We start from the raw sequence: 13,034 nt of genomic DNA, 5'->3' as shown, positions 1-13,034 counted from the left end.
GTGGATCCTGATGCTGTTTGGAATTCCTGTGTGATGGTCTGGATACATGTCTGCCTATTAAGGAAGCAGCACAATGTACCTAATATGAAAAATTTATGTTTTTAGAGGTGTCCGGGTACTTTTGATCACATAATGCACAAAGGATTGCCCCATAATCTAAAACTGAAATTAAAAATTAAAATAACTTTTCCAAACTTCTTCAGTGTATGCTTCAGTATATTTTGAAGTCCCAGAATGATCAAATGAATATGTGAGGCACAATACACAATCTTAAGAAAAAAATAAGTGGCATTAAATAATAAAACCAGAAAGCCATAAACTGGTCAGAATAAGTAAAAGTATGTCGCAATTAAAAGTTACCAGTCTCAACTTGATCAAAGAGATATATTGATCAAGATCGGCGAATAACTGAAGGCGCTAAATATTAGACTCAGAAAGATGAAAATTCGTATGTAACTGCAGTTACATGTAAAATCCTTTTATCTATGACACCAATAAGTTACCTCTATTAGCTTTCAAGTTCTTTACTAAAAACTAAATTTGGAACAAGAACTTATTTATGATAGAGTAAGTATCATTTGTATTTGCAACAGGTAGTTCTAATTACAGCAATAGATTACAACAATGCAGCTGTACCAAGTTTCAAAACCGTATTGTAAGTAAGAATGAATACAAGGAATCAGAGAGGCAGCTCTAGGCGCTCCAGTCCGGAGCCGCGCTGCTGCTACGGTCGCAGGTTCGAATCCTGCTTCGGGCATGGGTGAGTGTGATGTCCTTAGGTTAGTTAGGTTTAAGTAGTTCTAAGTTCTAGGGGACTGATGACCACAGCAGTTGAGTCCCATAGTGCTCAGAGCCATTTGAACCATTTTTAGAGGCAGCTCAGATGTCATGTTGTTCTGTCGGTTCCTTTCTAAAAATTCTAGCCGGCAAGGTTCAAATGCAGTCAGTCAATGCAGACGCAAGTACTAGCGGCCACGAGCGGATACTACGAAAGGCTCTACAGGCAGGCAATCGAAATCGCTAAACACCCAAATAATTTCAACCGAAAGGAGGAGGGCGTCAAATTAAACGGTATATGGATGCCGGTGTTAAAGATGTGTACCACCCGTCCACTACTGGGTGATGGCAACGGCGATCGACGGCGACGGACAGCGGCCAATTGCACTGACGTTTTCAAAACACGTGACGTCACGCCGCGGCGCGGGGGCGCGCGGACACTGAATTTAACGGCAGTCAGTAGCGAGCCAGTGTGTGTGTTGGACCTTCCATCAAGCTACGGACCCCCTTGAAGCTGTCTTCCGCAGTCGGAGACGAAACGTTGGGAATCACCACAGAATTCATCAACCGACCACGGCATAACAGCCCGGATAATTATAATGGACATGGTTATGAAATTGCAGTGGTGTAGCCGATGTATTTATATGAGTGATTGCTTTGTGTATTTTGCTAGTTTCTGCTCGTTCTATAAAGAATTTTCTTAAATTTTCTACCTGTCCATAATGTAGGTTTTTTATGTCGATAAATCCCCTTCCTCCTTCCTTTCTGTTTAATGTGAATCTTTCAGTTGCTGAATGTATGTGATGTATTCTGTATTTGTGGCATTGTGATCTTGTAAGTGTATTGAGTGCCTCTAGGTCTGCGTTACTCCATTTCACTACTCCAAATGAGTAGGTCAATATTATTATAGCATAAGTATTTATAGCTTTTGTCTTGTTTCTTGCTGTCAATTCTGTTTTCAATATTTTTGTTAGTCTTTGTCTATATTTTTCTTTTAGTTCTTCTTTAATATTTGTATTATCTATTCCTATTTTTTGTCTGTATCCTAGATATTTATAGGCATCTGTTTTTTCCATCGCTTCTATGCAGTCGCTGTGGTTATCCAATATGTAATCTTCTTGTTTAGTGTGTTTTCCCTTGACTATGCTATTTTTATTACATTTGTCTGTTCCAAAAGCCATATTTATATCATTGCTGAATACTTCTGTTATCTTTAGTAATTGGTTGAGTTGTTGATTTGTTGCTGCCAGTAGTTTTAGATCATCCATGTATAGCAAATGTGTGATTTTGTGTGGGTATGTTCCAGTAATATTGTATCCATAATTTGTATTATTTAGCAGGTTGGATAGTGGGTTCAGAGCAAGACAGAACCAGAAAGGACTTAGTGAGTCTCCTTGGTGTATTCCACGCTTAATCTGCATTGGCTGTGATGTGATATTAATTGAATTGGTTTGGATGTTAAGTGTGGTTTTCCAATTTTTCATTACTATGTTTAGGAACTGTATCAATTTAGGATATACTTTGTATATTTCCAATATTTGTGGTAACCATGAGTGGGGTAAAATATCAAAAGCTTTTTGGTAATCAATGTATGCATAGTGTAGCGACCTTTGTTTAGTTTTAGCTTGATATGTCACCTCTGCATCTATTATCAGTTGCTCTTTACATCCTCGTGCTCCTTTGCAACAGCCTTTTTGTTCTTCAATTATAATTTTGTTCTGTGTTGTATGTGTCATTAATTTCTGTGTAATGACTGAAGTTAGTATTTTGTATATTGTTGGTAGCCATGTTATGGGCGATATTTAGCTGGGTTTGCTGTGTCTGCTTGATCTTTAGGTTTCAGATAAGTTATTCCATGTGTAAGTGTATCAGGGAATGCGTATGGGTCTGCAATGTAACTGTTAAATAATTTAGTTAGATGTGAATGTGTTGAGGTGAACTTCTTTAGCCAAAAATTTGCTATTTTATCTTTTCCAGGGGCTTTCCAGTTGTGAGTAGAATTAATTGCTTGGGTGACTTCACGTTGCAAAATTATCACTTCAGGCATTTGTGGTATCATCTTGCATGTATCTGTTTCTGCTTGTATCCACCGTGCATGCCTGTTATGTTGTACCGGGTTTGACCATATGTTGCTCCAGAAGTGTCCCATGTCTGTTATGTTTGGTGGGTTGTCTATTTTAATGTGTGTGTTATCTATTGTCTGGTAAAATTTCTTTTGGTTTGTGTCGAATGTTTGGTTTTGTTTCCTTCTATTTTCACTTTTTTTGTATCTTCTAAGTCTTTTGGGCAATGCTTGTAATTTCTGCTTCTTTTCATCTAATTGCTCAATCACATCTTGTTGTGAGATTTTACCTAACCTTTTTCGTTTTTTTTCTGACATTTCATTTCTTATAAATTGTGTTAGCTGTCCGATGTCTTTTCTCAGTTTTTCTATTCTGATCTGTAGCCTGTGTTGCCATGCTGGTTTTGTGGGTTTCTTCTGTGTGTTGGTTGGTTCTGATCTCTGCCTAGTGTGTATATTTAGTGTAGTGAGTGCTCCTATATAAAAAACTAGTTTTAACTCTTCCATAGTTGTGTTTTCATTTATTTTGTTGTGTATGATTGTGTTGATAGTTTTTATTGCTGTTTCGGCTTGTGGGTTATTTGGCAGTCTATGCAAGAATGGTGTAATGTCTGTATTTGTGTCTTTGTATTCTATATATGTCAGCTGAAATTTTTCTTCTGCTGACATATATAGAATACAATATACATAGAATACAATAATTATTTCTTCTTTTTCTTCTGCTGACATATATAGAATATAATATATATAGAATACAATAATAATAATAATTATTATTATACTTGTGTCATGTTTTATGAATGTGTGACAAAGTTGAGATAAAAAAATAAAACAGACATGAAAACTAACTTGTGGGATTATTTATTGGAAACCATGTTGGATGGCCCAGGATCCCAACTGGGGACCAGACACTGTCCGTGTCAACTCCCAGCTTCACACTTGTCTCCAGCAATACCAGACCAGATCCAAGCTGAAACAGTCGTAATTCGAGATTAGCCATGAAAAGTATGAATAACCCCTTCTTGGTAGAACACCAATATGTAACATCGTTCTGTTACATCTTTTTGATGCAGTACAGGATATAAAATCAGAAATTAATCGTTCAGAAATATTGCGGTAGTCTATGTTCATTTTAAGTATTTCGCCCGATCTTCGACATACTGATGCTTTACATGAATGGTTTGCTCAAGTTAAAATGAAGTATAAGGCGGAAAGATTTTGCCACCATGCATTTAATATTCGGTAAATTCTTTTCGATTTATATTTACATTCGATCACTACTTACGATGCACAGTCCGATTATTAATCATTTCATTGGCTGATACTGGCTAGCACCACGTACTAAATTTCTGTAGTAGGGCATGTCAGAGAGTTGAGAACTGAGAGAAAAGGTGACGTGGACAATGCGTTCCTCAGAAGCCGATATCGGCTAAAGAGCGGCTGGAAAATAGTTGTGTGCTGCAGGGGAGGATGTAAACTGCCCTGAGATAGAGGGGAGCGGGGAGGTGGCGGTTTACAACGTCGCAGAAGCCCTGTAACGCGGACAGTGCGGGTGGCATGTTGCACTCTGGCGGATCGAAAAAAATTTCAAAGATAGCTTACTTGGGGGAAGAGCGTAGGGGGCAGGTCAAGGCGAAGAGAAACCCTTTTCAGTGCGAAGGTATCCTCGGGGTCACAAACGATTGTTGCGAGCTGACCTCCGAAGAATCTTATCACGAGGAGCGCCAGGGCGTGTTTCCCACAAACATTTATTAGAGAAAACAAATTTAAAAACTATGACATTTCAACATCGACGGTACAGTTTTCCATTGCAGAACCACAAAATCACTTCAGAATGGCGTATAAGGCTGAAACTAGCAACATCGATAAACCGCCTCTGACGCCACTTAAGCTATCTACACTATGTGATCAAAAGTATCCGGACACCTGCCTGAAAATGACTTACAAGTACGTGGAGCCCTCCATCGGTAATGCTGAAATTCAATACGGTGTTGGCCCACCCTTAACCTTGATGACAGCTTCTACTCTCGTAGGCATACGTTCAATCAGGTGCTGGAGGGTTTCTTCGGGAGTGACAGCCCATTTTTCACAGAGTGCTGCACTGAGGAGAGGTATCGATGTCACTCGGTGAGGCCTGGCACGAAGGCGTTCCAAAACGTCCCAAAGGCGTTCTGTAGGATTCAGGTCAGGATTATGTGCAGGCCAGTCCATTACAGGGATGTTATTGTCGAGTAATCACTCCGCCACAGGCGGTGTATTAGAACAGGTGCTCTATCGTGTTGAAAGATGCAGTCGCCATCCCCGAATTGCTGTTCAACAGTGGGAAGCAAGAAGGTGCTTAAGACATCAATGTAGGCCTGAGCTGTGATAATGCCACGCAAAACGACAAGGGGTGCAAGACCCCTCCATGAAAAACAAGACCACAACATAACACCTTCGCCTCCGAATTTTACTGTTGGCACTACACACGCTGGCAGATGACATTCACCGGGCATTCGCCATACCCACACCCCGCCATTGGATCGCCACATTGTGTACCGTGATTCGTCACTCCACACAACGTTTTTTCCACTCTTCAATGGTCCAATGTTTACGCTCCTTACACCAAGCGAGGCATCGTTTGGCATTTACCGACATGATGTGTGTCTTACGAGCAGCCGCTCGACCACGAAATCCTAGTTTTCTCACCTCCCGCCTAACTGTCTTAGTACTTGCAGTGGATCCTGATGCAATTTCGAATTCCTGTTTGATGGTCTGGATAGATGGCTGCCTATTACACATTACGACCCTCTTCAACTGTCGGCAGTCTCTGTTAGTCAACAGACTGGGTCGGCCTGTACACTTTTGTGCTGTACGTGTTCCTTCACGTTTCCACCTCACTATCACATCGTAAACAGTGGACCTAGGGATGTTTAGGAATGTGGAAATCTCACGTACAGACGTATGACAAGTGGCACCCAATCACCTGGCCTCGTTCGAAGTCCACGAGTTCCGAGGAGCGCTCGATTCTGCTTTCTCACGATGTCTAATGACTACTGAGGTCGCTGATATGGAGTACCTGGCAATAGGTTTCAGCACAATGCACCTAATATGAAAAACTTATGTTTTTAGAGGTGTCCGGATACTTTTGATCACATAACGTACACCCTCCGAATACAGAGTCCATACAGCTCCAGCCACCGCTTTCTTTGTACGGCGTCTTTCCAATTGTTAATAACTCAACTAACTGAAACGAATGGTTTGTGGTTGTTTTGTTTTGTTTTGTTTTAGGGCGCAAAAACAACGAGGGTCATACGCGCCTACGTCGGAACTGTAGAAGACGAAGAGATGAGTGACTCGCCATCAACGGAAGAGATGACCGCAAAAAACAGGGACGTGAGGAATGATCTATAAAATACGTCATAGAAAACGGAGGTCATGAACTAAAAATTAAATAGCCTTCGCCATATTGCTACGACGGATAACAAGTAAAACGCGGTCTACAGCACGCGCGTCGTTCGTTAAAACGGCCGGTAACTCAGACGGCCAACACAAACAAGAACGTAAGTGGTTAAAAAAACGGCATTCCGTTAGGAAATGGAGGACCATCAAAGGTTCAGCGCAATGAGTACAAACTGTGGGGGGTCGCAACTTAACAAATGGCGATGGCTAAAAAGACAGTGCCCTATGCGCAACCTAGCTGAAATGATCTCACGGCGAGAAGGCTGACAGGAGGTCGTTCAGGCCGATGGGAGAGGCTTAACAAACCGGAGTTTGTTCCCATGAAGGGAGGGCCAGAGGCGATGCCGAAGTGACACCATCTGCTGACAGACGGCAACGCAGGTATCATCGGACGGAATATAAGAACTAGCGGACTGAGATACGAGGACTGCAGCCTTGGCAGCAGCGTCAGTGGACCCGTTTCCTGTCGGACCAGCATGCCCAGGAACCCACATGAACATCACAGTCGATCCATCAAGAGTGAGATACTGACAGCTTTCCTGGACACGTTGCACGGAGACATGGACGGTGTACAGCATACAGAGGCTTTGAAGGACACAGAGTGTAAGCAGTTGATGCAACGGGAAAGCCTGTGATACGGGACGAAGAGCTCTGCTGTAAATACTGAGGCGTTTCCCGGAAGCCGATACCTATAAACTTCGGTGCCAATGACGAAGGCACACCGGACTCCACGGTCACCCAGAGAGCCATCAGTGTACACAGAAGAAATGAATGGAACCAATGAACATGAACCTGGAATGTAACGAGTATATTAACATTTCATCAGCTGTGATTCCGTTCATTTTATTTCATGCGTCTCTATGGCAGGATAAGTCATGGTCCTCCACTAGATCTGTTCTCCCAGCTGTGGCATCCCATCTAACCTGTGGGAGGACTCTTATTGTAGTGTTGCAAACAGGTAGAACCATAAGTGAAAATGAAAATTTGTGTCTAGTATAAAGGCGCACTTAGAATTCCTAATGGTTAAGACGACTACTTCTGATAAGAATGAGATCTTTTTCTAAACCCGGTCTGGCACAAATTTTCACGCTATTGTTAAGAGTAGCTTCGATATGCCACACACAACAACAAGCGCTTGTAAATATGCACAGAAGGTACAACCAAGTCACTGACACTACGTTGATGTATGTGGCTTTTCCCTTAGCCGTAGATGTTTATACGAGGAGGTTAAAAATCTAAGCCAACAGGCTTCGCGTTACTTATTACTGCAGCAGGTATGCAGCAGAGGTCATGACGACGAACCTTTAGCTGTTTTAATATTTAGGTTCTAACAGAACACAATTCCTCGAAATATTTGCATCAACGCTTCAACGCCAGCGACAGCCGCAGTGTATGGCCTTCCGTGATCCGGAACCGTCCACGCCCGCGCGAGGTCCGCTGTACACGGTAGTAACGTGACAGCGAACGGCCGCACTACACGAGACTAGATGCGAAGCTATACAAAGAAAACATTTTCTGTCCTCCCGAATCCGGACGTTTCATTGGTACTTCGTTTTAAATGATAAATTACTACTTTTCACATGAAGTATAGAATTACTTTAACCGAACAAGACGGCTGTACATGGTTACATCTCCATTTTGGAGAGGGACATCCTGCAATGCTCAATAACAAAAGCTACTCATCTATATCTGAGGGCTGACAGTTTTTTGCTACGTAATTGGTTTTCAGTTATGTCTCTCATATGCGTCACTACGTTATTGCTCGTCCTATTGTAGCTGTGACTTTATTTTGCATATTATTATTTCATTTTATTAACAGTAAGTCCAGAAACAAAACAAAAATTGACATAAATAGGAAGGGAATGATTGAATAATTTATTTTTCACCTATTACATTATTCAAAATCCATGATCAGAAAATGAGTAACCAAATGAATGAAATGTAACTTTGATTGGCTCCGTTGCATTGTGTAACTTCACGTCGATACTACTGAACAGCCTCAAACTTTTGTTTTGTCTCGCGGAGAAAACACTTTCGTTAGTTGTCCACATGAAACGTCTCGTTCTTGAATGATTAACAATCATTGTAACTTGGAAACTCTTTTGTTGGTCTTTCTTTGCGTAAAAAAAACAGTATGGGATGTTGGGTCTTCCTTAACGGAGAACACTTGTGTTTAATTTCTTCTCCAAATTAGTTTCAACAAAAATATCGCCATCATCAGTATGTACTCTACTTTCTAGAACGTTACAAAACATCACATGTGTACTATTTGATTCTATTGTGTGAATAGTTTTATAATACCTCTTTTGCTTTTGGGCTGAGTCACTTTTGTTGCCGTTTTTTGGCACACGGCATGTCATCTGGAGCAGTATGAGGGACTTATGAGGATATATGAACTTACGTCAGTGTTACGCTGCAGTTGTGTTGTAGATAAAAGTTCTGGGGGGGCATTGGGTTGTGAGCTAACCTGAAAGCTAATGTGCACTCGGTATGTGTGCCGAGGGGGAGGGGGAGAGTGGGTGGATGGATGGATGGATGGATGGATGGATGGATGGATGGATGGATGGATGGATGGGGAAATGGGGGCTCATCCGAGATGAGGAGGCGGCCTTGACTGCGGCTATCGAGCGTATAGGGTGCAGTAGCCTGCAAGCTGTGGCTCACGTCGTCACCAACGATACCTGTTGCATAAGTTCTGAGGCCATCCTCAGTTCTTACAGCCGACTATCGGAGGTGTGAAGAGTGCTGGTCTCGCGCGCGGGGTGCTAGCAGAGCTCGCAATTTGCAGCATCGTTCACAAAGTTGATCGGGAACCTTTCGTTTGGAGCCGAGTGGAGGGACTCACCCAGAGTCTCTGTTGTCTCTGTGACGGTATTGGCTGCAGATTTCTGGACCTGCGTTATCAGGTGGGAGTTTGTAGGACTCCTTGATAGGTCAGCGGTGCACTACACAAAGGAAGCAGCTACTATGGTGTACTTGTGGAGTACACATGTTTTTTTTTTAGGTTAAGTGTGAGTTTGAGGTATTCTCATAAAAACTCGCCACTCGATACGCATATAAGAAAATCAGACTTCGTTCAGAGTAAAGACAGTTCGACTGTAAGAATTCTATCAGTAAATTGTAGAAGTATTCGTAACTAAGTTCTCGAATTTACTGCCCTCCGGGAAAGTTCTCAGTCTCAAATTATTCTTGGGACAGGGCTGGCTATAACCAGAAGTAGAAAGCTCTGAGATATCTAGTGGGTCTTGGAATGTTTATCGAAAAGACATATTAGACGCTGTAGGAGGAGGAGTGTTCATTGCAGTCGACAAAAATAGTTTCTCTACTGAGATTGAAATTGAGTGTGCTACTGAAGTTATCTGGTTGTGCATAACAGGTCTGCGTGAAGCCAGGTTAATTGTTGGATGTTTTTACCGACCATACCTGGCGCTATGGACGAGCGGTTTTAGGCGCTTCAGTCCGGAACCGCGCTGCTGCCACGGCCGCAGGTTCGAATCCTGCCTCGGGCATGGATGTGTGCGATATCCTTGGGTTAGTTATGTTTAAGTAGTTCTAAGTTCTAGGGGACTGATGACCTCAGATGTTAAGTCCCATAGTGCTCAGCGCCATTTGAACCATTACCGACCACCCGACTCCGCTGTGACAGAGTCATTCAAAAGAAGTCTATGGTCAGTTGTGCATAAATACCCAGATCATCCAATACTAATTGGTGGTGACTAACCTACCGAGCATACACTGGGACGTGTATGGATTCATTGCAGCGTGTACATACAAACAATCTTTTGAAGTACATCTGAACACGTTTTCCGAAAATAGTCTTGGGCAACTAGTTCGGCAGACCACATGCAATGGACGTATCCTGGGTCTTGTAGCTACAAACAGGTCGGACCTTATCGATGATGTCAGTATAGGCCTAGAGACGGGGATTAGTGATCACGATATCATAGCGGCTATGGTTACAAAAGTTAATAAGTCAGTCAATAGTGATAGGCTAGTATTTCTGCTAGAAAGAGCAGATAAGCACTTGTTAGAATCTCACTTAGACAATGAACTGCAATGATCCAGTTCCAGAATGGTGGACATAGATAAATTATGGGCAAAGTTTAATCATATTGTAAATCCTACTCTGGACAAGTATATGCCTAGTATGTGGATTAAGGATGGAAAAGACCAACCGTGGTTTAATAACGAAGTTCGGAAAATGATGAGGAACTAAAAGTTGTTGCACTCTCGGTTCAAAATAGCACCCGAAAACGACGACGGTCGAGGATTAGCAAAAATTCGTGCGTCTGTGGAAAGATCTATGCGTGAAGCATAAAACAGCTACCAATATCATACCACGGCTATAGATCTAGAGGAGAAACCGAAAAAATTCTTGTCCTATGTAAAATCGCTAAGCGGGTCTAAGGCTTCCATCCAGTCACTCGTTTATCAGTGTGGTTTGGCAGCAGAAGATATCAAAATGAAAATCGAAGTTTTAATTTCCACGTTGATTTTTTTTTTTTTTTTTTTTTTGTGGGGTTTAAGGGCGCTCAACTACTGAGGTCATTAGCGCCCAGTCACAGTTATTAGAGCACATGGAATCTAGTAAAACTCAAGGGGAGGGGGGGACACCAGAAAGGCTTGACAAAGATGCAGATAAAATAAGTAAAAAAGTTAGATGTCTTCGGACAAGCCAGTCAAAGTTATAAAACGCAGAACACGAGCAGCTGCTCGAGCGTCATCAGCTAAAATATCCGGTAAAGTAGATGGCAGGGACAGGACAACACGAGATTGACTAAAGCGGGGACACGACAATAAAACATGGCGCACTGTTAATGCCTGACCACAAGGGCACTGCGGGGCTGGGTCACCGGAGAGCAGGTAGCCGTGGCTAAACTGGCAATGCCCAATCCGCAACCTGGTCAGAAGGACCTCCTCTCGCCGAGATGGTCGGGAGGAGTTCGTCCAAGCAGTTGGGAACGGTTTTACTGCCCGGAGCTTGTTTCCTTGGAGGGATGATCATCCCACCACAACGACACAAGCCTCTTATAAACATCCCCACGAACGTCAGATGACGGGACACAATGGGAGGCTGGCCGAGGCAGGAGGACTGCAGCCTTGGCTGCAGCATCTGCAGCCTCATTCCCAGGCACTCCTACATGTCCAGGAACCCACAGAAAGCTGACAGGAGAACCATTATCAGCGAAAGACTGGAGGGACTGCTGTATCCGTTGAATCAAGGGATCGACCAGATAGGGAGCTCCAAGGCTCTGAAGAGCACTGAGTGAGTCAGAACAGAGTACATACGATGAATGGCGGTGGTGGCGGGCATACTGAACGGCCTGATGGAGAGCAAAAAGCTCGGCCGTAAAGCTGGAACATTGGTCGAGGAGCCGGTATTTAAAGGTGGAGGCCCCGACGACAAAGGCACAGCCGACACCATCGTCAGTTTTGGAGCCATCGGTGTAAATAAAGGTGTGACCGGCAAGTCGAGCACGAAGTTCGACAAACCGTGAGCAATACACTGCAGCCGGAGTACCCTCCTTCGGGAGTGAGCTGAGGTCGAGATAAATATGAACCAGAGCCTGGAGCCAAGGTGGTGTCGGGCTCTCACCCTCTCTGAAGGTGGTAGGGAGGGCAAAATCCAATTGTCGAAGCAGGCGACGGAAGCGGACTCCGGGGGGCAGCAGGGCAGACACATACAACCTGTACTGACGGTCGAGAGAATCGGCGAAGAAGGACTGGTAAGAGGGGTGGTCGGGCATAGACAACAGCCAGCAGGCATACCAACACAGCAGTACGTCGCGCCGGTAGGTCAATGGTAATTCGGCAGCTTCAGCATAAAGACTCTACAGGACTAGTGTAGAAGGCTCCGGTCGCAAGACTTAACCCCCGATGGTGGATGGACTTGAGACGGCATAAGAGGGATGGCCGAGCAGACGAGTAGACGAAGCTCCCATAATCCAGCTTCGATCGGACTATGGACCGATACAAGCGAAGCAGGACAGTGCGATCCACTCCCCAAGATGAACCACTAAGAACTCTGAGGACATTAAGGGAATGTGTACAACGGGCCGCCAAATAAGAGACATGCGGAGACCAACATAGTTTCCTGTCCAACGTGAGCCCTAGAAACTTATTTGTTTCCACAAATGGGAGAACAATGGGACCGAGATGTAAGGATGGCGGAAGGGACGCTTTATATCGCCAAAAGTTGATACAAACCGTCTTCTCTTCAGAGAACCGGAAGCCATTTGCCACACTCCATGAGTATAGGCTGTCTAGACAACGCTGAAGGCAGCGCTCCAGGAGGCATATTCTCTGGGCACTGCAGTAGATCGCGAAGTCATCGACAAAGAGAGAGCCTGAGACATTAGGTGGAATGCAATCCATAATTGGATTGATCGCATGGCAAAAAGGGCTACGCTCAAGACGGAGCCCTGAGACACTCCGCTCTCCTGGAGGAAGACGTCGGACAATACGGAACCCACACGTACTCTAAACGTTTGATCCGTTAAAAAGGAATCAATAAAAAGGGGCAGGCGACCGCGTAGGCCCCACCTGTGCATAGTGCGGAGGATACCTCCTCTCCAACAGGTATCATAAGCCTTCTCCAAATCGAAGAACACAGCTACCGTTTGGCGCCTTCGCAAAAAGTTGTTCATGATGAATGTCCACAAGGTCACAAGGTGGTCAACAGCGGAGCGGCGGCGACGAAAGCCGCATTGGACATTGGTAAGTAGCCGTCGAGATTCAAGAATCCAAACTAACC

General features: G+C 43.8%; 1 protein-coding gene across 2 annotated transcripts in view; it reads right to left on the bottom strand.

Moving 5' to 3' along the window:
* Nucleotides 1-13,034, bottom strand: part of LOC126470464 (uncharacterized) — a 137,662-nt gene that overhangs the window by 65,892 nt on the left and 58,736 nt on the right. For both annotated transcript variants that reach the window (XM_050098323.1, XM_050098322.1), the window contains one exon: nt 3,689-3,809. In XM_050098323.1, the coding sequence (XP_049954280.1) occupies nt 3,689-3,809 (121 nt within the window). The remainder of the gene's footprint in view (nt 1-3,688; nt 3,810-13,034) is intronic.

This window comes from Schistocerca serialis, chromosome 3 (genome assembly GCF_023864345.2).
Source record: "Schistocerca serialis cubense isolate TAMUIC-IGC-003099 chromosome 3, iqSchSeri2.2, whole genome shotgun sequence".
NCBI classification, from domain to species: Eukaryota; Metazoa; Arthropoda; class Insecta; order Orthoptera; family Acrididae; genus Schistocerca; species Schistocerca serialis.
Note: the sequence above shows the minus strand (reverse complement) of the source record. Positions and strands in the feature narration are given on the sequence as shown.